The sequence below is a fragment of the Jaculus jaculus genome, chromosome 9 (assembly GCF_020740685.1).
Source record: "Jaculus jaculus isolate mJacJac1 chromosome 9, mJacJac1.mat.Y.cur, whole genome shotgun sequence".
Classification (NCBI taxonomy): Eukaryota; Metazoa; Chordata; class Mammalia; order Rodentia; family Dipodidae; genus Jaculus; species Jaculus jaculus.
In genome coordinates this window covers 82,896,435-82,920,877 of record NC_059110.1, presented here as the reverse complement: position 1 = coordinate 82,920,877, position 24,443 = coordinate 82,896,435, and the positions used below count along the sequence as shown (strand labels likewise).

At 44.9% G+C, this 24,443-nt stretch overlaps 1 protein-coding gene across 2 annotated transcripts in view; it reads right to left on the bottom strand.

Moving 5' to 3' along the window:
* Positions 1-4,403: 4,403 nt before the first annotated feature.
* Pitpna (phosphatidylinositol transfer protein alpha) overlaps positions 4,404-24,443 on the bottom strand; it is a 52,724-nt gene continuing 32,684 nt past the window's right edge. The window contains exons 6-12 of one of the 2 annotated variants that reach the window (XM_004667857.2): positions 23,269-23,343; positions 19,959-20,042; positions 16,047-16,124; positions 15,789-15,899; positions 14,909-15,031; positions 8,774-8,842; positions 4,404-7,052 (exon numbers count right to left, since the gene is read on the bottom strand). In XM_004667857.2, the coding sequence (XP_004667914.1) occupies positions 8,798-8,842; positions 14,909-15,031; positions 15,789-15,899; positions 16,047-16,124; positions 19,959-20,042; positions 23,269-23,343 (516 nt within the window). In that variant the 3' untranslated portion in view covers positions 4,404-7,052; positions 8,774-8,797. The remainder of the gene's footprint in view (positions 7,053-8,773; positions 8,843-14,908; positions 15,032-15,788; positions 15,900-16,046; positions 16,125-19,958; positions 20,043-23,268; positions 23,344-24,443) is intronic. The other variant, XM_045158866.1, reaches the window with a different exon arrangement.

The following is a 24,443-nucleotide window of genomic DNA, read 5'->3' as shown; positions in this document are numbered from 1 at the left end:
CTTATTTACTTTGCCAATGATTCATTATATTTTCAAGCCTTTGGCTTTAATTCTTTGACGGATCAGGAGATAGATACTACGTGAGATTCCTTTGAGAGCTTCCCCCAAGAACATGCACGAAATTTTACAAATGTCATGAGGTGCACACATTGGCAGTCAGGTTACATTCTTCACTCTTGCCGGGTGGGGCACACCTGTATTCACAGTTACTCAAACGCCAAAGACAGGGGAATCCCATACCAAGGTTCCAGACTAGCCTGGGCAACACAGATCTTTCTCTAACACCTTACTTTTTGGTTATGTTTGTTTCAAGGTAGAGTCTTGCTCTAGCCCAAGCTAACCTGGAATTCACTATGTAGTCCCAGCCTGGCCTTGAACTCAGCAATCTGTCTCCCAAATGCTGGGATTAAAGGTACACCACCAAACTCAGCTCCTATTCCTCCCCCCCCCCCCCCCCCCCCCCCCCCCCCGCCACCAAGGTAGGGTCTCAACCGGGCTCAGGCTGACCTGGAATTAACTATGTAGTCTCAGGGCGGCCTTGAACGCACAGTGATCCACCTACCTCTGCCTCCTGAGTGCTGGGATTAAAGGCGTGTGCCACCACAACTGACTGGCTCCTATTTTTTTTTTTTTAATTTTTATTCATTTATTTGAGAGAGAGGCAGAGGGACAGAGAAAGCAACATAGAATGGGTGCACCAGGGCCTCTAGCTTTGTAAATCAACTCTAGACCCATGTGCCACCTTGTGCATCTGGCTTACATGAGAAATGGGGAATTGAACCTTAGTCCTTAGGCTTCGTATATATTTTTTCTTTTTGAGGTAGGGTCTCATTCTAGCCCAGGCTGACCTGGAAATCACTGTGGATGTAGTCCAGGCTGTCGTCAAACTCAGCAATCCTACCTCCACCACACCCAGCTATTTAAAAAAATATATACTGTAATCCCAGCACTTGGGAGGCAGAGGTAGGAGGATTGCTGTGAGTTTGCTGAGATTATATAGTGAATTCCAGGTAAGCCTGGACTAAAGTGAGACCCTGCCACAGAAAACCAATTTTTTCTTCTGTGTGTATGCATGTGTTTACATTAAAAGCAGGCATGTTTGGGGAGAGCAGAAAACCACAGGTGTTGTCTTCACTGTGTTTGAGACAGGATCTCATTCACCACTGTTCACCAGGCTAGCTGGCTCTGCAAACTACTGGTGAGTCTTGTGTCTGCCTCCCATCTCCCCCACTGAGATCACAGATGTTCGAGATACATCTGGCTTCCTGTGAGTCCTGGAGATCTGAACTCAAGTACTCATGTTTACAAGCATTTTATCCACTGAGCCATTTTTCCCTACTTTAAATAAATGTTTTGGAATCAAGTGTCATGGTGAAACTTGTATTTGCACAAGGCTGAGGCAGGAGGATCACTGAAAGTTTGATAGCCTGGGCCACACAGTGAGTACCAAACCAGTCCTGTGAGACCCTATATCAAAAAACAAAAATAAGGGCTGGAGAGATGGCTTAGCAGTTAAGTGCTTGCCTGTGAAGCCTAAGGACCCCGGTTCGAGGCTCGATTCCCAGGACCCACATTAGCCAGATGCACAAGGGGGCGCACACATCTGGAATTCGTCTGCAGTGGCTGGAAGCCCTGGCGTGTCCATTCTCTCTCTCTCTCTGCCTCTTTCTCTGTCTGTCACTGTCAAATAAATAAATAAAAATAAACCAAAAAAACTTAAAAAAAAAAAAAAAGCCAGGCGTGGTGGTGCATACCTTTAATCCCAGCATTCAGGAGGCAGAGGTAGGAGGGTCACCATGAGACTACAGAGTGAATTCCAGGTCAGCCTAACTACAGTGAGACCCTACCTCGAGAAACCAAAAAAAAAAAAAAAAAAAAGGGGGGGAGATGGCTCAGTGGTTAAAAACACTTGCTTTCAAAGCCTGATGGCCAGGTTCAATTCCCTAGTATCTGTGCAAGGCCAGGTACACAAAGTGCTGCATGCATACAGAGTTTGTGTGAAGTGGCCAGAAGACCTGGTGTACCCTCCATCTCATCTGTCTGCTTGTAAATAAAATAAATTGGGCTGGAGAGATGGTTTAGTAGTTAAGGCGCTTGCCTGCAAAGACTAAGGACCCATGTCTGACTCTCCAGGCTCCACATAAGCCAGATGCACAAGGTGACACACATGTCTGGAGTTTGATTGCAGTGGCTGGTGGTCCTGGCAGGCCATTTCTCTCTCACACAAACACATTAAAAAAAAAACAAACAAAAAAAACCAGGTATGGTGGTGCACACCTTTAATCCCAGCACATGACAGACACAGTGATTTCCAGGTCAGCCTGAGCTACAGTGAGATCCTACCTTGAAAAACAACAATAAAAAAAGCAAAATAAGGGCTGGAGAGACGGCTTAGCAGTTCAGCGCTCACCTGTGAAGCCTAAGGACCCCGGTTCGAGGCTCGATTCCCCAGGACCCACGTTAGCCAGATGCACAAGGGGGCGCAGGTGTCTGGAGTTCCATTGCAGTGGCTGGAAGCCCTGGTGCACCCATTCTCTCATTCTCTCTCTCTCACTCTTTGTCTGTTGCTCTCAAATAAATAAAAATAAAAATAAAATTTAAAAAAAAGCAAAATAAATTAAGTAGCCTGGCATGGTGGTACACACCTTTAACCCCAGCACTTCGGGGAGGTGATGCTCCTGTTTCTACCCAGTCTGCTTCCTTTAGTAGTATACTAAATAAAACCTTCCTAACTTGCTGGACATAGTGGTGCACCTTTAATCCCTGCACGCAGGAGGCAGAGGTAGGAGGATTGCTGTGAGTTCGAGGCCCCCCTGGGACTCCATAGTGAATTCCAGGTCAGCCTGGGCTAGAGTGAGACCCTACCTCGAAAACAACAACAAAAAAAAACCCTTCCTAACTTATTTTTATTTTAGTTGTTTAAGTGTGTGTGTGGGGGGGGGGTATAGAAAATGGGCGTGCCAGAACCTCTAGCCACTGCAAAGGAACTCCAGATACATGTGCCACCTTGTGCACTGGGCTTACATGGGAACTGGGGAATCAAACATGGGTCCTTTAGCTTTGCAGGCAAGCACCTTAACCACTAAACCATCTCTACAGCCTCCATAAAAAGAATAAGTAAGGACTGGGCAAGGTGGCACACACCTTTAGTTCCAGCACTCGGGAGGCAAAGGTAGGGGGATCGCCGTGAGTTCGAGACCACCTTTCCTGAGACTACATAGTGAAATCCAGGTCAGCCTGAGCTAAAGTGAGACCTTATCTTGAAAAACCAAAAATTATAAAATAAAATAAAAAATAAGGACTGGACAGATAGATGGCTCAGAGGTTAAGGCACTTGCCTGCAAAGCCTAACAACCTGGGTTCAATCTCCCAGTACCCATGTAAAGCCAGATGCACAACGTGCTACACACATCTGGAGTTTGTTTGCAGAGGGTAGGGGCTCTGGCACATGCATTCTCACTTGCAAATAAATAAGTTCAGAAGCATGTGCTACCTTGTGCATCTGGCTTATGTGGGTCCTGGGGAATTGAAGCTGGGTCCTTTGGCTTTGCAGGCAAGTGTCATACCGCTAAGCCATTCCTCCATCCTCTAAAAATATATTTTAAAAGTAAATAAAAGCAAGATGTGAAGCAAGAGACAAAAGCAAAAACTAGCTAAATTACATTCACAAATGCAGCATTGTATAAATAAGCTGAATTGACAAGGGAAGACTTCCATGGAGGTCAGGGGACAACCTCAGTGTCAGTCCTTGCTTTCCATTTTGTTAGAGGCTGGGTTTCTAGTTTGCTGTTTGAGTGCCAGATTCACCAGCCTACAATCTTGTGGGGAATTCCCTTGTGTCACTGTAGGTGCACTGGGCCTACAGATGTGTACCTCTGCATCCACCTTTACATGGGTTCTGGGGATCCAAACTTGGGTCCTTGCTTGCATGGCAAGTGTCTGGTAAGTTTTTTTATTTTATTTTTTTGGTTTTTCGAGGTAGGGTCTCACTCTAGCCCAGGCTGACCTGGAATTCACTATGTGTCGCAGTGTGGCCTCAAACTCACAGCGATCCTCCTACCTCTGCCTCACAAGTGCTGGGATTAAAGGTGTGTGCCAGCACACCTGGCTTGATAAGTATTTTAATGTACGTGACTTTCTTTTCCTTTTCTCCCTTCCTTTCCTCTCTCACCCCACCCCTATGCATGCTAGGTAAACACTACTACTGACCTACATCTGAAGTGATTGTTTTTGGACAAGAGAATATTTTTACTTGTGGGTATTTAAAGATAAATTTTCAGAGGTACTATCTTATCTTTTCATAATCCTACCCTAGTAAAATGGGGGCTATTAGTAGGAATGGCAGGCTATGCAAGTTGCAGAATGGATATAAGAACATCACCAATAAGCTGGACTCCAAAGAACTCTGTCTAGGATTTTATTAGACTGTTTCTTCCCCCAATATACCTATATTGGAAGATTGAGACAAAAAGGCACAAACTCACATTAAATAAACAAGGTGATCTAATCAGTCCTATAAAGTGGAGTTTGTAAAAGAAGTAGCACTAGGAACCAATCAAAATCAGTCAAGGAGTCCTGGCAGGGACTGTAAAAACAATTTGGGAAGATAGACATGTGCCCACAATACTGACCCTGCCCCTCCCCAACCTCTCTCCATAAAGGCCAGAGCCCAGCAGCCTCATGCAGAGGCACTGCTGCTTTCAGTTGTGACTGAGACCCTGGAAATTTAATGGGGGCAAGGGGCATGACACACTCTTAGGTTTCATCAGAGCTAAGCCTTTGAGCATAAGCCTCTGTGAGTGCTAGTCAGCTTTGGGGTGGCTAAGGAGGCAAGTACTTAAAAGAAGCCAACACTGTTGCCCAGCAGCAACACCATCCACAGGGATGGGACAGACCAGAGATATCACTCCTTTATGTCTGCTTATATGCAAGAGCCCCAGACCCAGGCTGATCTCAGGGAATTGTAGCTCAGCTTATTTGGATACATTCAAATGTGGGCAATCGGAGGCAGGAGCCAGAGCAAAGGCAGATAAAGAGTGAGCCCCGATGAGAGCTAATGTGATATGTGTGAATCTCAAAGTGCTAAATAAAGGAAGGAGACGAACATCTTCTGACCCTCATACCACATAAACTGCTTAGGGTATCATTTTCTCCCAAGACAACTCACATCTGGACTTCACCTAGTTGATGAATGAAGAAAGAAAAACTTTAAGCACAAATATAATTGATAGGTAATACAGAGCTTATAGGAAAACATTTACATTTTTCTCCAATAGGAATGCCTTTTCCCCAACTTTCCCAGTCGAATACATGCCACCAGCAGTTGAGATGGTAATCACAAACCAAAATGCCCCAATCCATTACGAAAGACCCCACAAGATGAGGAAATTAATACAGAGGAAGGGTTCTGTAATAGGACATCTTCTTATCCCAAAGGGACCTCAATGAAGGTCAGAACTAATCATGCTGAGGGATCCAAATCTGTCCACACTTGTTCCAGGATGACCAGAGGGAAAAATCCGATCAGGATGTCACAGGTGCAGTCTTGTCAGACAGTCCCTTATTGCACTTAGAAATGAATAAGGCAAACAAACTGACAGAAGCATAAGGATAAATTATTCCATACCACTTCTCACTCCCCCAGCAGAGATTTGGTCTTACAGAGGCACCCAGGCTAGTATGGGCTTGGATCCCTGGATACTCAAGCCAACTGACTTCACATAGTTTGGGAAATAACAGCTGACACCACTGCTGTCTCGCTGTCTGTTTCCCTCCAGGAAGGTATGCTTGGGCTCTGCCCAGCTGAAGAAACTAGGAAGAACCCACAACTTCTCTCCTGGAGCCTGGGCTTCTTCACTAGTCTACTGTGGAAGAGTCCAGGCTACGGTCACTGCTTGCTTTTGATTGTCCAGGACAGAACTCAGCATGGGGGCAGGACAAGCTGAGTTCTTGATCTACAAATTGCTTTCCAGAAATTGGAGACAAGAGGGTACATGTTCTACTAGAAAGAAGAAAAATAAAAATAAAAAAACGCTTGTTGCATGCTCATTTTGGGGCAGCATGAAAAGTCAGGACTCTAACATCCTACCCAGCCTCAAGGATAGAGGACCAGGATCTAAGAAAGCACACAGAAAAGAGGATTATTGCTGAGTGGCAGCACCGGCCCCAAAGGGAAGAGGAGCATGGACACACAGAGCTCCTCAGGTGTCAGACAGATCAGTGTCTGTGGGCAGACCCAACTCTAGGGGCCACACGACAATTGCCTCTGGGCAGGGAGTGACTGGGGTTTTCTGCAGGCTCTGCAGAGAAATTCAGACAGAGTGGGCAACAGGAGGGCTAAGAAGCCAGGGCTGTTCCTAAGAATATGTAACCAGAGATGTAGTGACTGGGGTAGTTCTTCAACATTTGCTAAATTTCCTTAGAGCCTGGCTAGGCCTTGGGCCTAAGCAGCTCCTTAGTGCTTAGAGCACTCTAACAACAGGCTACATGTTGCAGGGATCAGAGTTATGAAGCCACATTCCTATGGTGCATAACTGGGGTGAAAAGGTCTCTGTACTTATAACTCATCCTCTCTCCCTGTCTGCCTAAGTCATCTTCTCTCCCCTTGGGAACAAACACTCAAAATTCCCAAAGATCTGCCCAGGAAGTAAAATACCTCAGTTTCACCCAAGGCTGAAAACAAACGAACTTAAATCACAGCATCACAAAAGGCAGCTATAATTTGAAAGACTTAAAATGTCACTTGGAAATGAAGGTTAAGGGAACACACAAAAATGGGTCATAACACAATAGAGAGAGAGAGAGAGAGGAGCTGTAAATACAGCAACCTACGTCATGTATCTCAGAGGAGCAGGCTCCCGCACGCACATGTGGCTTTGTAATACCAGACGGTCTATTTGTTCACAATATTAAAGGGCATCTAGAATTAGCTACAGTAAGGGACTGAAAGTTGCCTGAAGAATGGGCACAGAAAGGCTGCATCCGAAGTTGGCCTGCCACTCATCAGGAGGGTGGAGCTGCTGGGCCTTCCTGTTGACCACTGTCTTGCAAAACTAGAAGAGAAATACAATTATTCAGGAAACAACAGGGAAAAACAAGCACACTGTAAATCATCTTGAATGAAGGAATTTCAAAAAGAGGAAGGATGCTAGTTATTGGAGAAGGCCTTGCAGGGAGAAGGCACTTAAGACCCCCACAGTGACTGTGAAACTGGCATCCACTCAATTCTCCTTTCCATGCCAGGAGCTGCTGAAGATGAAGACAGTGCTTGCCTCGCTACAGGCACAAAGCATGCATTTAACCCTAGCACTGGAGGAGAAGAGATAGGAGAATATGAGGCAGTCAGGAGGGCACAGATGTGTGTGTCACTGCTGGGGAGGCTCTATGAGGTTTTAGGTGCTACAGAACACTGAGGGTTTTTTTTATTTTGTTTTGTTTTGTTTTTTGGTTTTTCAAGGTAGGCTCTTGTTCTAGCCCTGGCAGACCTGGAATTCACTATATAGTCTCAAGGCCTTGAACTCATGCCAGTCCTCCTACCTCTGCCTCTCAAGGGCTGGGTTTAAAGGCATACACCACCACACACTGCAAACCCTCAGCTTTTAAAATACACACACACACACACACATTTTTTTTTCTTTTGGTTTTTCAAGGTAGGGTCTCACCCTAGCCCAGGCTGACCTGGAATTCACTATGGAGTCTCAGGGTGGCCTCAAACTCACAGCAATCCTCCTACCTCTGCCTCCCAAGTGCTGGGATTAAAGGCGTGTGCCACCACGCCCAGCTTAAAAAAAAAAAAAAATATATATATATATATATATATATATATATATATATGTTTAAATTTATTTATTTATTTATAAGAGAAAGAAGAAGATAGAGAAAGAGAGAGAGAATGGGCGTGCCAGGACCTCTAGCCACTGCAAATGAATTCCAGACTCATGTACCACCTTGTGCATTGGGGAATCAAACTTGGGCCTTTTGGCTTTGCCGGCAAATCCTTAACCACTAAGACATCTCTCCGGTCTATCAGCTTTCTATCTGATCAAATAATTTTCTCTCAGAGTCAAAATGAGGGTAGGGCCAAGTGCTTCATTACATAACCAGAACTGCTCTTGAGCTGCTGGCACAAGTCTTGAGGTGTGCAGGACACTGGGGAAGAACCAGCACTGGGAGCTGACAGAAGGAAGGGCCTTGAGGAAGAGTGACAATGTGAAACAAGAGACAGCCTATTCTAGCCTATGACCTGGAAGACGCTGCCTCGGTTGAGGACAGCAATTTCTTCTGGCATCAGAGGCTGTAAAGAAGGGATAGAGTACCAGATCCAACAATGAATGCCAAGAAAAGCTATCTGGCCAGTGAGTTTTCCAAGGAACGAGCAAGGAAGGCTAGGATTAGGGAGCTCTAGAAGCGGTCCTGGCATGAATAGTACAGGAAGTGCCCCAGCATGCCAGCTTCAACTTGAGATGGCTCAAGTTACAAGGAGTGATTAATGGCAATGAATTTTGCTTCCACTGCATTCTACACTCATTTCTCATCACCCTATCCATGTGGATATGGGCGGTTCTTTATAAAACATGCCTTCAATGTCCTAACAGCCATAGTCCCTTTCAGTGGAAGTCTGAGAGCTGTTTAGCAAAGCAGTCACCATCATTACTAGAGTTAAGATGAGGAATGAAGTAGGTTTTCTGATCCACAATGAGCTTCTGAGACATTGAAAACCTGAGCTTATTTTAGTATCTATGCATGCTCATTAAGAATGAAATTCAGTACATACAGTGCAGAAGGGAGAGGGGTGGCTTTAATCATCTGCTGTCATTCCTTTCACTGGGTCCTTTTGTCTCATCTGAAACAGAAAAAGCAGGAAAACTTGAAAGCTCTTGCTGATGATGGAACTCCATCATCCCTGCCATCCTGCCAGTAGATAGGGTGGAGTATTTCTGTGTGTACAAAGCAAAAAAAGCAGAATAGAAGTTTGCTATGTTACCTCAAGGCATACCATTTATAGTACAGTTACTGGTCCTACCATCTGTCACAACTAAGTAATTGCTAATGCAAAATCAGAACCTGCTTTCTCACTGCTTGTGATAAGATGCAACTTCCTATCAGGGAATACAAGTCTCCCCTGCTGTCAGAGACAAGGGGTGCCACCAGAATAATTCATTGTTTTGTTGTTTTAGTCTCAGAGCCTTATAGACCAGCCTTAAGACTGGTAATTTCCTGTCTCCGGGGGCATGTTTGACATAAGAGGCTGTTTTTTGGTTTTTTTTTCTAGATAGAGTCTCACTATAGCCTGTGCTGGCCTTAATCTCATGGCAATCTTCTTGCCTCAGCTTCCCAGTGCTGAAATTACAGGCATGTAGTTCCATACTTGGCTGTAACACAGATTTCTCTGTTTGTGGTGTTCCTCAGATCCAGTCAATGTAAATTTTACATATAAAGAACACAGGGGCCGGGCATAGCAGCTTCACACCTTCAATACCAGCCCTTGGGAGACCAAAGTATGAGGATGACTGTGAGTTCGAGGCCACTCTGAGAGTACATAGTGAATTCCAGATCAGTCTGGGCTAGAGTGAGACCCTGGACCTGGCGGGAGCGGGGAGAAGGGGAGAACACAAAATTGGGAGCTAAGGAATTAAGTTAAAGTTAAAGGTGACGCCTTACAAAGCCTGCTAGCCCAGGTTCAGCAACCCAGCACTCACATGAAGCCAGATGCACTAGGGCCCATGCATCTGAGATTCTAACCCTGTCTGGAGAGCTGGCTTAGCATTTGCCTGCTAAGCCTAAGGATCCAGGTTCAATTCCCTACTATCCATGTAAGCCAGATGCACGAGGTGGCGCATGCTTCTGGGGTTTGTTAGCAGTGTGCCCGTTCTCTCCCTTTGTATCTGCCTCTTTCTCTCTCTCAAATAAATAAAAAAATATTTTCTAAAAAGAGAAAAAAAATGAGGTGAAAAGCTGACACCTGCCCCCAACACCTCAGCACTGAAGCACACCAAAAATGAACCCAACATGGCTCAGGGAAATTTTGCGGAAGAGGGGGGCGGAAAGAATGTCAGAGTCACATGTTGGGTCATGATATGCAGAGACATTTATTGTACCAGTAACTGTGGGCAAACTCCACAATGCACGACCCATTTACATCAACAAGGAGGGGCCATTGGGAGGGGGTAGGTCATGGATGAGCCTAAACAATGGTACCAAACTGCCTGTATTTGCTGAAAAGAAAACTAATAAATTAAATTTAAAAAAGAAAGAAAATGTTAATAAAACTTGAGGAAAACAAAAGAAAGAAAGAAAGAAAAAAAAAAAAGAAAAACTGACACCTTTAATCCAACACTTGGGAGGGTAGATGTCACTCTGGGTTTGAGGCCAGCCGGTGCACAAAGTGAGTTTCAGGTCAGCGTGGCTAGGGTGAGACCCTGCCTCAAAAAACCAAAACTAACAACAGTAACAAAAATCCAAATCCAAAACAATTTTTCTGAGGTAGGGTCTCACTCTAACCCAATCTGACCTGGAATTCACTATGTATTCTCAGGGTGGCCTCAAACTCAGCGATCCTCTTACCTTTGCCTCCCAAAAGCTGGGATTAAAGGTGTATGCTATCATGCCTAGCTTGTTTGGTTTCTTGGGTTTTTGTTTGTTTTTGCTTTGTTTTGTTTTTCAAGGTAGGGTCTCAGTCTAGCCCAAACTGACCTGGAATTTACTATGTAGTCTCAGGGTGGCCTTAAACTCATGGCAATCCTCCTACCTCTGCCTCCTGAGTGCTGGGATTAAAGGTGTGCACCACCATGCCTAGCTTGTTGTTTTTGTTTGTTTGTTTTTTCGAGGTAGGGTCTCATTCTGGTCCAGGCTGACCTGGAATTAACTCTGTAGTCTCAGGGTGGCCTCAAACTCATGGCGATTCTCCTACCTCTGCCTCCCAAGTGCTGGGATTAAAAGCGTGCACCACCACGCCCGGCGCCAGCTTGTTTTTTTTTTTGAGGTAGGGTCTCACTCTAGTCCCAAGATGACCTGGAACTCCCTCTGTAGTTCCAGGCTCGCCTTGAATTTACAGCAATCTTCCTACCTCTGCCTGTCCAGTGCTGGGATTAAAGGTGTATGCCACCACACCCATCCAGTGAGTGTGTACATGTGTATTTTTAAATTTTAATTTATTTGAGAGATAGAAAGGAAGAAGCAGACAGAGAAAGAGTGAGTGAGTATTGGCATGCTAGGGTCTCTTATCACTGCAAACACGTGTCATTTTGTGCATCTGGCCTTACATGGGTACTGGGGAATTGCTGAGCCATCTCTTCAAGCCAGTAAGATTTTTTTTTTTTTTTTTGGTTTTTCGAGGTACAGTCTCACTCTAGCCCAGGCTGACCTGGAATTCACTATGGAGTCTCAGGGTGGCCTCGAACTCACAGCAATCCTCTACCTCTGCCTCCCGGGTGCTGGGATTAAAGGCGTGCGCCACCACGCCCAGCTAAGAATTATTTTTATTATTGCTCTACCCACGAGATAGTGAGTCCCATTACAGAGATGAACAAACACAGGCCAGTGAGGAAGCCACAGAAGGGACTCAAGCACTGGGTGTATAACTGAACCAAATGACTTCTAACGTGGCTTCCACTTCTGTATGAGCCTCTTGGAAGAGGGCAAAAACAAGGAAAGGTAGAAGAGAGGAGGGAACAAAGACTGCTCTTTACAAGCACATATTTCCTGACATTTTTCTTTTTAGGGCATAGAACTAATCTCTTGATCCTTTGTTTCTCAAAGCTTTGAGTCTCACGCAAGAACAATGAGTCCATCCCCCATAGACTTACAGCAATGGTGACTGTGACCTTGTAGTGACCCCTGAAAAAAATGTGAAACAGTCTACCTGTACTAGATTAATGTGTTGGATTAAAGAATAACAGTCATGGAGAAGAATGAACAAGAATGAAGTGTGGGACTGAAGAGATGGCTCAGTGGGTAAGGTAAATGTCTCCACAGCCACATAAAATGCTAGGTATGGTGGTGTGTACCCACAACCCTAGCATCAGGAAGGTGGAGATGAAATCCCTGGGCTCATTGGCTAGTTAGTCTAGCTAAATTGTTGACCTCTAGATTCAGCAAGACACCCTGTCTCTTGGGCTTAGTGGTTAAGGCATTTGCCTGAGAAGCCTCAGAACATAGGTTCTAATCCCCAGTACCCACATAAGCCAGATGCACATAATGGCGCATGCACTGGAGGTTGGCTGCAGTGGCTAGAGGCCCTGGCGCACCCATTCTCTCTCTCTCTCTCTTTGCCTCTTTCTCTCTCAAATAAAATAACAAAAAATAACTTCAAAAAAAAAGAGAGAGAAACCTGTCTCAAAATAGAAGACAGACAGGGCCAGAGAGATGGCTCAGTAGTTAAGGGACTTGCTTCTGAAGCCTGATGGCCTGGGTTCTATTCCCCAGTACCCATGTAGAGCCAGATGCACAAAGAGGTGCATGCATATGGAGTTTGTTTATAGTGACAAAAGGCCATGCTATTCCCTTTCTGTCTCTCCTCTGCTTACAAATAAAAGCATTCCTTGGCTGGAGAGATGGCTCAGTGGTTAAGATGCTTGCTTCCAAAGCCTAAGGATCTGGGGTTTAGTTCCTTAGTGAGGACCTCACTCACACATGCTAACAGGTTGAAGAATTTAACTTCTACCCACAGAGCACATGGAAGGTGGTAACTGCTGCCACTTTGCCAGACAGGGGGTGGCTATGTTCTTTGTTAAACCTGTATTGCTCCATTTGGTAACTTTTTTTTCCTCTGGGGTAGGGTCCCGCAGTAGCCCAGATTGACCTGGAATTCACTATGTAGTCTCAGGCTGGCCTTGAACTCATGGTGATCCTCCTACCTCTGCCTCCCAAGTGCTGGGATTAAAGGCATGCGCCACCACGCCCAGCTAACTTTTTTCTTTTGCTTATTTTTAGATTTTTTATTTACAAGCAGTGGCCTCCTGCCACTGAAAATTAAGGTGAAACCCTTTATCACTTTTTGCATCTAGCTTATGTGGATAGCTAAGGAATTGAACCCAGGCCGGCAGGCTTTGGCTGCTCATCTTCCTAGCTCTTTCTTCCCCTACCCCCCACACCCTCAAGTAGCATCTCACTTTGGCCCAGACTGACCTGGAATTCACCATGTAGTTAGTCTCAGGCTGGCCTTGAACTCACAGTGATCTTCCTACCTCTGCCTCCCCAGAGCTGGGATTAAAGGTGTGCACCACCACGTCCAGCCCAGCTCTTCCTTTTTTCTTTTCTTTTCCTCAAGTCTAAGGCAACCAAAAGTCCCAAGCCTCTCTCTTGCATGCACACACATGTGTGTACACATGTATGGTATGCCAGGGCCCCTTGAACACCAAATACTTGAGCACTTTTTGCATCTGACTTATGTGGATGGCTTGTGAATTGAACCTGGACCAGCAGGCTATGCAAGCAAGTGCCTTTAATTGCCAAGCCTTCTTCCCAGCCCCTTAAGCCTCTCTCTTATGCAGAGCCCTGGATATTCAGGCCTACCATTTCTTGAGCATTTTTACAAAAGAATTAAGTACTGTGCCCCAAATCCTGCTACTTGGCCGTTCAGTGTATCTGAATGAATAACCCAAACACCGCCTTCAGCAAGAACTAACTCAGCACACCATTACAAGTGAGTCAGCCCAGGAAGAATGACATCCTGAATGGTAAAAACAGTTCCCTGGAACTGAGCTCTAGAGGACAGCTTCTGGGCCCAGGTGCCACCCCAGAACAACACTGTGAAATACAGACCATCTGTGTGTAGCATGGGCATCAGGGTTACCTAGGCCAGGCCCTCACCTAACCTTGCAACACAGGTGGACACTAAGGGTCCAAGCCAACCCCCCATTAGGGCAAGGAGGGACAAAGAAATGGCAGTTCTTAGGGAAAAGAACTTCCTGCCTTATTTTTAGTGCCAAGAGGGAAGGAGAACCCTAAATAGCATGCAGAGGGCAGAGTAAGGGTTGTGATTAAGAGCTATGACCCTAAAAAACTTGTTTAAAAAGCTGGGTGTGGAAGCACACTCCTTTAATCCCAGCACTGGAAAAGCAGAAGTAGGAGGACTACTGTGAGTTCAAGGCCAGCCTGAGACTACAAAGTAAATTCCAGGTCAGCCTTGACTACAGCACGACCCTACCTCAAAAATAAATAAATAAATAAATAAAAATAAACTGTGACTGTTACCTGCAGACCCTGTCACAGTACTGATCTCTCAGAGACTCCTCTACCTCAGCCCGCAGTGCTTCTGTGCTAGGACAGTGTGTGTTAAAGCCTCCTGAACAGCACCAAGCATGTGGGGAGTGCCTGACAGTTATTCACTGTCTCCTCTTCCAAGTGGGTCTCTCTGGGAAGCCTCCTTAAATAAAGCAGAAATGCTGGGTCTTCAGACTCCAAGGGAGGGAGTGCCCCTCCTGGGACCCATGCCACGGTCAAAAATAAAGCAACTAAATAAAAAATAGCTCAAAACAACTATACACAAACAGTCATCTTTTACATGTGCTGTGGCTGTCCTCTGTAGGTAATGTGCGTGGTGTTGGTAAATCAACCAGCTCGCCTCCATGCCAGGGTCACCTCAATTTCCACAGCCCAGCACGACTCCCCACCTGGTTCTGAGAACACTGCAGCAGCTGTATTACTCACTTGGCATTGGGCACCAATTGCCATATCTGTCTCTGTGGCTGTGCCAAGATTTCAGCTAGACTGCAAATTCAAGAGCACAGGCTGTTCTACTTAAAGTTCCCATACTGCCTGGCAGTATACCTTACCCACAGCACAGCCAAACTTGTTCTTAGAACAACAGGGGGGTGGTGCCCTCAGAGGTATATCCCAGCACACCTCCTTAATATTCAAATATTTATCTAATGAGAGCTCAGAGCGTCCTGGCACCCACCCTGCTTACCTCATCCAGCTGTCTCTTTGTCTCTTCTTCCATCCTCCGAATGTCATCCATAGTCAGGTCAACCCACTTATCAAGCCAGCAGAACAGCTGCCGGTGGAAGTTTGTAAACAGACGCTTCTCTTGCTATAAAAAGGGAAGGAAGTCAGAACCCAGAAGGGGAAGCCATGCTACGTCCTCCTCTGCATGGTTTCCACTAATACTCACTTTCCTGGAGCAGTGGGGAGGAGTGATGCTTGGCTGGCTTATTTGGATCAATCACAGGTCAGTGACTTTTGATGTCAAATGTCTGACAGGTAGGTGAGTCTTCCAGTAAGGATGGGTGTGTTCCTCACAGGTAGACCCTTTGCACCAAATACTACCAAGACAGGCAGCCCATGAGATCCAAACCAAGCCAAGGCCCTGAAATAATTACATTTCTTCCAGGCTTTGGTGCCTAATGCTAGGCTATAACTAGCCAGCAGCTATGTAATGGGGCCCAAAAGTGTGACTGTAGCACATCAGAAAATGAAAAGGCTGTAAGATTCCACAGGACTGCCCAGTTCAGTAATTCAGGGCACTGGAGGGTATGGTGCACCGCGCCTGTTGCCTTTTAGCTTCAGGAATAGGAAGACTGAGTTTTATTTGTATTTAATCATAGCAAGTATCTTCCTGTTTCCTGCTTTCACTGCAGTTCCCCTCCCTGTCACATATAATGTCCTGAGATGGATAGCATTAAACTATAAGACAGTTATGTGCCAGGGAAAGGGGGACGTCTACCTAAGTAAACAGAATATCCCAATGCTGGCGCCTCTAGGACACAGACACACAACTGTATGACTGTGACCCTCCACTCCCAACACACACATGCACACACATGTGAGGCCTCATCCTGCTCACTTACCTTATGTATAAAGTTTTCCACTTTGTTCTGCAGGCCCCACCACTTGAACTTGACAGTAACCAGTTTGTATGCACACATATATGGGCAGTCTTTCTGATTTACAAGTTCTTGCTGCATTAGAAAAATACCCAGAGGCAGGCTGGTAACTAAAAGGAAAGATCTCAGGCCTCCCTTAGCCTAGACCCAGCCATTCCCTCCATGGGGATAGGCCTACCCACACCATGCCCAGCCCCCTGGTGGTAAGGGTGTGAACTGTACCTTCCAATTTGGGCCCAATGGTCCTCTGCCTGTTTTGATAGATTTAAATTTTGCTGGGTCTTCCTCTGCCTTGTAATCCTGAGAATAGTGAAGTTTGGGTTGGAGGAGAGAGGGAAAAAGAGAGGGAGGAGAGGAAGTAAGACAGAGGGAGTGGGGGAAAGTAGATTTTTCATCATCAAACACTTCACTGTAAATATAGGAAAATGTTATAAACAAGACGTAGAACTGTTCACCCTTGCCTAGGAGAGCTTTATGTGATTTTCTCTCCCAGGGTAGGGTTTGTTTTCAATTTTGCCAGTAGGAAAGTGTCACCAGATTGTCTGAGAAGGCACATATTTCCAATGTTTAAGACAGATTTTTCTTTTTTTTTTAAATTTTTTTTTTTTAATTTATTTGAGAACGACAGACACAGAGAGAAAGACAGATAGAGGGAGAGAGAGAGAATGGGCGCGCCAGGGCTTCCAGCCTCTGCAAACCAACTCCAGACACGTGCGCCCCCTTGTGCATCTGGCTAACGTGGGACCTGGGGAACCAAGCCTCGAACCGGGATCCTTAGGCTTCACAGGCAAGCGCTTAACCGCTAAGCCATCTCTCCAGCCCTAAGACAGATTTTTCAACTTGGGCAAGCATCCAAATTGCCAGGGAAGACTTTCAAAATACAGGTTACTTGGACCATCCTACCTAAGCCAGTGACTAAGAATATGTTCAGGTAAGAGCAAAACAAATCATTCTTTTTTGGTGTCTTTGTTTCTTTTCGAAGTAGGGCCTCTGCTTTAGCCCAGGCTCACCTGTTAACTCATTATGTAGTCTAAGGCTGGTTTTGAATTCACAGTGATCCTTCTGCCTCCCAAGTGCTGGGCTACACAGAGACCCCCACCTTAAACAGACAATAAAGGGCTGGAGAGATGGCTTAGCGGTTAAGCGCTTGCCTGTGAAGCCTAAGGACCCCGGTTCGAGGCTCGATTCCCCAGGTCCCACGTTAGCCAGATGCACAAGGGGGCACACACGTCTGGAGTTCGTTTGCAGAGGCTGGAAGCCCTGGCGCACCCATTTTCTCTCTCTCCCTCTATCTGTCTTTCTCTCTGTGTCTGTCACTCTCAAAAAATAAAATAAAATAAAATAAAATAAAAACAGACAATAAAAATAAATAGCTGATCATGGTGGCACACACCTGTAATACCAACACTCAAGCAGTAGAGGCAGGAGGATCCACAAGTTCAAGATCATCTTTAGCTACCTACAAATTTCAAGGCCAGCCCAAGCTACATAAAACCCTGTCTCCAAAACAAAAAAAATTAAATAATCTGGGTGTGGTGACACACGCCTTTAATCCCAGCATTGGGGAGGCAGAGGTAGTAGGATCACTGTGAGTTTGAGGCCACCTTGAGAATACATAGTAATTCTAGGTCAGCCTGGGCCAGATGAAACCTTACCTAAAAAAAAATAAATTTAGCTAGTTTTTTTTTTCCCCAAGGTAGGGTCTCACTCTAGCTCAGGCTGACCTGGAATTCATTCTGTACTCTCAGGGTGGCCTCAAATTTGCGGCGATCCTCCTACCCCTGCCTCCTGAGTGCTGGGATGCTGGGATTAAAGGCACGCTCTACCACCATGCCCAGCTCCAAAAAAAAAAATGTCTCTGTAGATGATCCTAAAACACAGCCAGTGCTAAAATCAACTGGTAATCATTCTTTTTTTTTTTTTTTTTTTTTTTTGAGGTAGGGTCTCATTCTAGCTCAGGTTGACCTGGAATTCACTCTGTATCCGGGGTCAGGATGGCCTCGAACTCATGGCAATCCTCCTACCCCTGCCTCCTGAGTGCTGGGATTAAAGGCATGCGCCACCACGCCCAGCTTGGTAATCATCCTTAATATTTTCTAGTTTAAGCAGGGCCTGGTGGTGCACACCTTTAATCTTAGCACTTGGCATGCAGAGGTAGGACGATTGCCATGAGTTCAAGGCCACCCTGAGACTACAGAGTAAATTCCAGGTCAGCATGAGCTACAGTGAGACTCTACCTTAGAAAAACAAACAAACAAACAAACAAAATCTAGTTAAATCTCCATTTGTTTTAATAAAAAATCATTGCAGCCAGGTGGAATAGAGTGAGACACTACCTCAAAAAAAAAAAAAAAAGAGGGCTGGAGAGATGGCTTAGTGGTTAAGCGCTTGCCTGTGAAGCCTAAGGACCCCGGTTCGAGGCTCGGTTCCCCAGGTCCCACGTTAGCCAGATGCATAAGGGGGCGCACGCATCTGGAGTTCGTTTGCAGAGGCTGGAAGCCCTGGCACGCCCATTCTCTCTCTCTCCCTCTATCTGTCTTTCTCTCTGTGTCTGTGGTTCTCAAATAAATAAATAAATAAATAAAATTAAAAAAAAAAGAAAAAAGAAAAAATCATCATTGCTGGGTATGGTGGCACATGCCTTTAGTCCGAGGCCGAGGTAGCAGGATTGCCATGAGTTCAAGGGCAGCCTGAGACTACATAATGAACTCTGGTCAACTTGGGCTAGAGCAAAATCTTATATCAGGAAAAAAAAAAAAAACAGGGATGGTGGCACACGCCTTTAATCCCAGCACTTGGGAGGCAGAGGTATGAGGATCACCATGAGTTCAAGGCCACCCTGAGACTACATAGTGAATTCCAGGTCAGCCTAGACTACAGTGAAACCCTACCTTAAAAAAAAAAAAAAAAGTATTTTCTTTTTTTAAAATATTTTTTATTTTTATTTATTTGAGAGCGACAGACAGAGATAGAGAGAATGGGTGCAACAGGGCCTCCAGCCACTGCAAACGAACTCCAGATGCGTGCTCCCCCTTTTGCATCATGCTAACATGGGTCCTGGGGAATTAAGCCTTGAACCAGGGTCCTAAGGCTTCTCAGGCAAGCATTTAACCTCTAAGCCATCTCTCCAGCCCTCAAAAAGTATTTTCTAAAACTAAGATTACATTATTTGAAGGGGTTTGAAACAGGGTCTGATATAACTGAGACTGGCCTTGAACTCCTGATCCTCCTGCATCCACCTTTCCAAGTACAGGTGCCACCATGCCAGCTACATCATTATTTTAATCTTCCCTCCATTCACAACCAAAGATACAAAATACTCAAAGAATCATACTTTCAGCTACTATTCTGAGAAATCCATGGGTATATTCATTTTGAGAAAAATCATCAGGCTGCACATATGTGTTATATGAACTTTGCTATGTATGGTTCAGTAGAATGGATTTTTGCTTTGTTTTTTGAGACAGGGTCTCATTATGTGGCCCAGCTGGTGGAGCCTCTACGAAGTGGAGCCTTGGAAGAGTTATGCCACTGGGATCAGACCTTGAAGTTTATTAGTCTAGCCCTACGCAGTGTTCACAGCTAGCTCATTCTTACTGTTTGCTCACAGCTGATGTGACAAGATGTGATGCCCATCTGGCTATCTGCTGCCATGCTTTCCACAACATAACGAAACCTACCCTTGAAACTGTAAGCCAAAGTAAACCCTTCCCTTCTATAAGCCGGTCTGGTCAAGTGTTCAGTCCCAGCATTGAAGAGGGAACTGCAATACTCAGCCTAGCATGTGTGAGGCCCTGGGCTCACTCTCTAGTACCACAAAAAATAAGTATAGTAAAGCCGGGTGTGGTGGCGCATGCCTTTAATCCCAGCACGAGGGAGGCAGAGATAGTAGAGAAGGATCACTGTTGAGTCCAAGGTCACCCTGAGAATACAGAGTGAATTCCAGGTCAGCCTGAGCTAGCATGAGACCCTACCTTGAAAAACCAAAATAAATAAATAAAATAGAATGAAAGTCAAAAAGAGAACAAAGAACGCACACCTAAACCTCCTTTTGAGTCCAGGTAGGTAAAGTTCCCTGGTAGCTCTAACCCCCAGAAGTTGCTTATCCAACCTAAGTCTTCAGGCAGTTCCTACCTTGCTAAGTACTTGGCTTCGATCTGCGATGTCTATATATATGGCTTCCACATGCTTCCATGTCTCAGGCTCCAGTTTATGCACCTGTAGGAAAAAGGGAAACTGCTTGTACACGTGCAGGTTTTGTTAGCTAAATGACATCCTTTGCCCCAAATGGACACCTAAAGCACATCTTTATATAGCATAGATGTGATACTATATATTATATATGAGTTGAACGTCCGTAATATGAAAATCCAAACTGCAAAATGCTCTAAACCTCAGACTTTCTGAGTCCACTAACATGATGCCACAATAGAAATTTCTGTCTCTGAGCAAACCAGGGTGGGTCATACCTATAAACATTAGAGGGTGAGGTAGGAGGATCCCTGTGAGCTTGAGGCCAGCCTGGGATAGAATGGCTGTACTTCCAAAAGAAAAAAGAAAAAAACTTGTCTGGCCTCATGGGATAAGTGCCACTATGCTAAAAATACTACATAACTTTACTTCCAAGCTGTGCATATAGGTGTATACCAAACATGAAGAAACTGGGTTTATACTTGGGTTCATTCCCCATAACATCCAATTATTATTTGCATGTACTCATATAGGTGAACAATCCAGAGTCTCAAGTCTGAAACAGTCTGGTCTCAAGCATTTCAGGTAAGGGCTACCAAACCTTACAATACTAGTATAACATTATCCAAAGATACAGTAAACTGGATTTTATGGTGGCATGAACTTGGGCATGACATGCTGAGATTTTCAATGTGAGGTCCACTTCTGCAGCCTCTCTATAGTATCCACTGTTTCTACCACCTAGCTTGGTGAAGACTACAATACCTCTGGGTATATTGCCTGCTCAGCCACAGAATGCTTACAACACAAATTTAAAACATGTAAAGGGGGATGGAGGGATGGTTTAGCAGTCAAGGCACTTGCCCACAAAGCTTAAGGACCCATATTTGATTCTCCAGTACCCACATAAACCACTTTCTGTGCACACTCGCATGCTCTCTCTCTCTCTCTCTCTTTTGGTTTTTGAGGTAGGGTCTCACTTTAGCTTAGGTTGACCTGGAATTCACTATGTAGTTTCAGGGTGGCCTTGAACTCTCGGCAATCCTCCTACCTCTGCCGCCCAGTGCTGGGATTAAAGGCGTGAGCCACCATGCCCAGCTTTTTTTTCTTTTTCAAATGAATAAATAAAAAGATAAAATAAAGCCAGGCAGTGTGGTGTGAATGCCACCCTGAGATTACATAGTGAATTCCAGGTCAGCTTGAGCTAGCGTGAGACCCAACCTCGGAAAACCCCCCCAAAATAAAAAAAATATAAAAAGATAAAGTTGGGCATGATGGTGCACACTTTTAATCCCAGCACTTGGGAGGAGGGGGGAGCAAAGGTAGGAATGCCAAGAGTTTGAGGCTACCCTGAGACTACATAGTGAGACTCTACTTTAAAACAAACAAACAATAACAACAAAACCCAACATTGTAAGCATAGAAAGAATAAGAATGGGCATGCCAGGGCCTCCTGCCACTGCAAATGAACTCCAGATGTATGCACCACTTTGTGTGTCTGGCTTTATGTGGGTACTGGGGAATCAAACCCGGGCCATCAGGCTTTTCAAACAAGTACCTTTAACCTCTAAGCCATTACTCCAGCCCCACTTTATTTTTTTGGTTGTTGTTGCTGTTATTTTTTTGTTTGTTTGTTTGTTTTTTCAAAGTAGGATCTTGCTTTACCCCAGGTTGACCTGGAACTCACTCTGCAGTCCCAGGTTGGCCTGGAACTCATGGCAATCCTTCTACCTCGGCATCCTGAGTGCTGGGATTAAAGGCGTGAGCCACCACATCCAGCCTGTTTCTTTCTTTTTTAGCTCTAAAAAAAACATTATTGGAAATGTTCAATGTCTAGAACTTACCTACTTGTGCACTATTCGTCAGTTTCTTTCTTCCTTTTTTTTGAAGTTGGGTCTCACTCTAGCCCAGGGTGACTAGGAACTCACCCTGTACCCCAAGCTGGTTTAATTCATAGTAATCCACTTCATCTTCCCCAGTGATAGGATTAAAGGTGTGTATCACCACTCCTAGCTGTGTGTGCATTTTACTATCAGTTCTTTTTAAAAATATTTTATTTATTTTATTTTTATTTGAAAGAAAGAGGCAGAGAGAAAGAGAAAGGGAGAAAGAATGGGCAGGACCTCCAGCCACTGTAAAGAAACTCTAGATGCATGTGCCACCTTGTGCACCTGTCTTATGTGAGTACTAGAGAATTGAACCTAGGTCCTGAAGCTTCACAAGCAAGTGCCTTTGACACTAAGCCATTGTTCTAGTTCCCTATCAACTCTTTTTAAAAAAAGTTTATTATTATTATTATTATTATTATTATTTTTTGGTTTATTCGAGGTAGGATTTCGCTCTAGCCTAGGGTGACCTGGAATTCACTATGTAGTCTCAGGGTGGCCTCAAACTCACAGCAATCTTCCTACCTCTTCCTTCCAAGTGCTAGGATTAAAGGTGCACACCACCACACCCAGCTTTTAATTTATTTTTCAATAATTTATTTGCAACCAGAGAGTCAGAGAGAGAAAGAGAAAGAGCGCACCAGGGCCTCCAGCCACTGCAAATAAACTCTAGACACATGGACCATCTTGTACATCTGGCTTAAGTGGGAATCGAACCTGGGTCTTTAGGCTTTGTAGGCAAGCACCTTAACCGCTAAGCCATTTATCCAGCCCCTCTATCAGCTCAGTGCTTTTTATTTATTTTTATTTTATTTTATTTTACTTTATTTTTTGTTTTTTCAAAGTAGGTTCTCCATCTAGCCCAGGCTGACCTGAAATTAACTATGTAGTCTCAGACTGGCCTTGAATTCATGGTGATCCTCCTACTTCTGTCTCCCAAGTGCAGGGATTAAAGGCATGTGCCACTACACCAGCTAGGAAGTGTATTTTATTTCATTTTGTTTTTCAAGGTAGGGTCTCTAGCTCAGGCTGACCTGGAATTCACTATGTAGTCTCAGGGTGGCCCCGAACTTATGGCAATCCTCCTACCTCTGCCTCTCGAGTGCTGGGATTAAAGGCATGTGCCATCATTCCCGGCTAGGAAGTGTATTTTAAACCAACTACAGTCCTCCAGGAAGACCCAGTGGAGCATCTGAGAGATGCCATTTTGCAAATCAGTGACAAGGCAATCACGTCCTGGGAGAACAGGACTGGGGGAAAAAGAGGACTGCAAAGGACCCACAGCAAGAGGGAAAAGCTGCAAGGCAGAGTTCCAATATCTCATCTGAAGCCTAGAACCCCTGGGGTTCCTGGGAAGTGCTACTTACATTCTCCTGGGTGCCGAGATCAGGTTTATGCCAGGTTTCAATTTTAATCAGAAAGTCTTCTTTCATGTACTCATTCTGGAAGTGGGAGAAATAGCTTAGTCATCAGGCTCACAGCCAGACAGTAACCCCTCCCTCCCACTACTGGGATCCCACAGTGCAGCAGCTAGGAGACTCCAGCTGACTTGTCTGGGAGCCCACAGTACAACAGGCCTGCTTTAACCCCAGTAGAATCTTCACTCCAGCCTGGAGGTCTGTCTGTACCATCGACCTCATTTTACAAAGAAAGTGAAGTCCAAGTGATTTTTCTGAGGCACAGAGATCATCTCTGAGTGAGGTCGAACACTGATCTTGTCAGACTTGAGAATCCTTATTTTGATCAGTCTTCCACAGTACTTATCCACTGGGTACAGAGGGTTAACTAGTACTGTGGAATGAGCTCTCAAAGATTTCCTGGCCAGTGAAAGGTATTCATGATGGCTCTTTTACCTGCAACTATCTAGCCTTTTGCTGTGGCTACCCTTCATGCTAATCACTGTCTCCCACCCTTGGAACTTTAAAAAAAAATTATAATGACAGCCAGCTGTGGTGGCACACACCTTTAATCCCAGCACTCAAGAGGCAGAAGTAGGATTGCCATGAGTTTGAGGCCAGCCTAAGACTACACAGTGAATTCCAGGTTAGCTTGCGCTATAGCGAGACCCTACCTGAAAAAATAAATAAACAATAAAAATGAATTTTAAAAAATTGGAATAACTGTAAAAGAAAATAAATGAAAAGCCAGGTATGGTACACACCTTTAATCCTAGCACTCAGGAGGCATAGGTAGGAGAATTGCTGTGAATCTGAGGCCAGCCTGAGACTACAGAGTGAGTTCCTGATCAGCCTGGGCTAGAGTAAGATCCTAACTCAGAATCCACCTCCCCCCCCAAAAAAGAAATGAAATTGGTGGTAAATAATGGAGGAAATAAACTCATTCTCCTCTCAGCAGGAATTAGCTTCACAGAAGAAGGCCATTAGGTGAGTATTGTAAAAGGTGGATAGGACCAGCAATGACAAAAAGGCCAATTATGAAAGAGAAATCTTATGGATTTCATAATTTTGCCAAGGATCAGTGCTTACTGGGGTCAACAGATGCCCCAAAAGGAAAGGGATGTCACAATCAGGCTGGATGATCT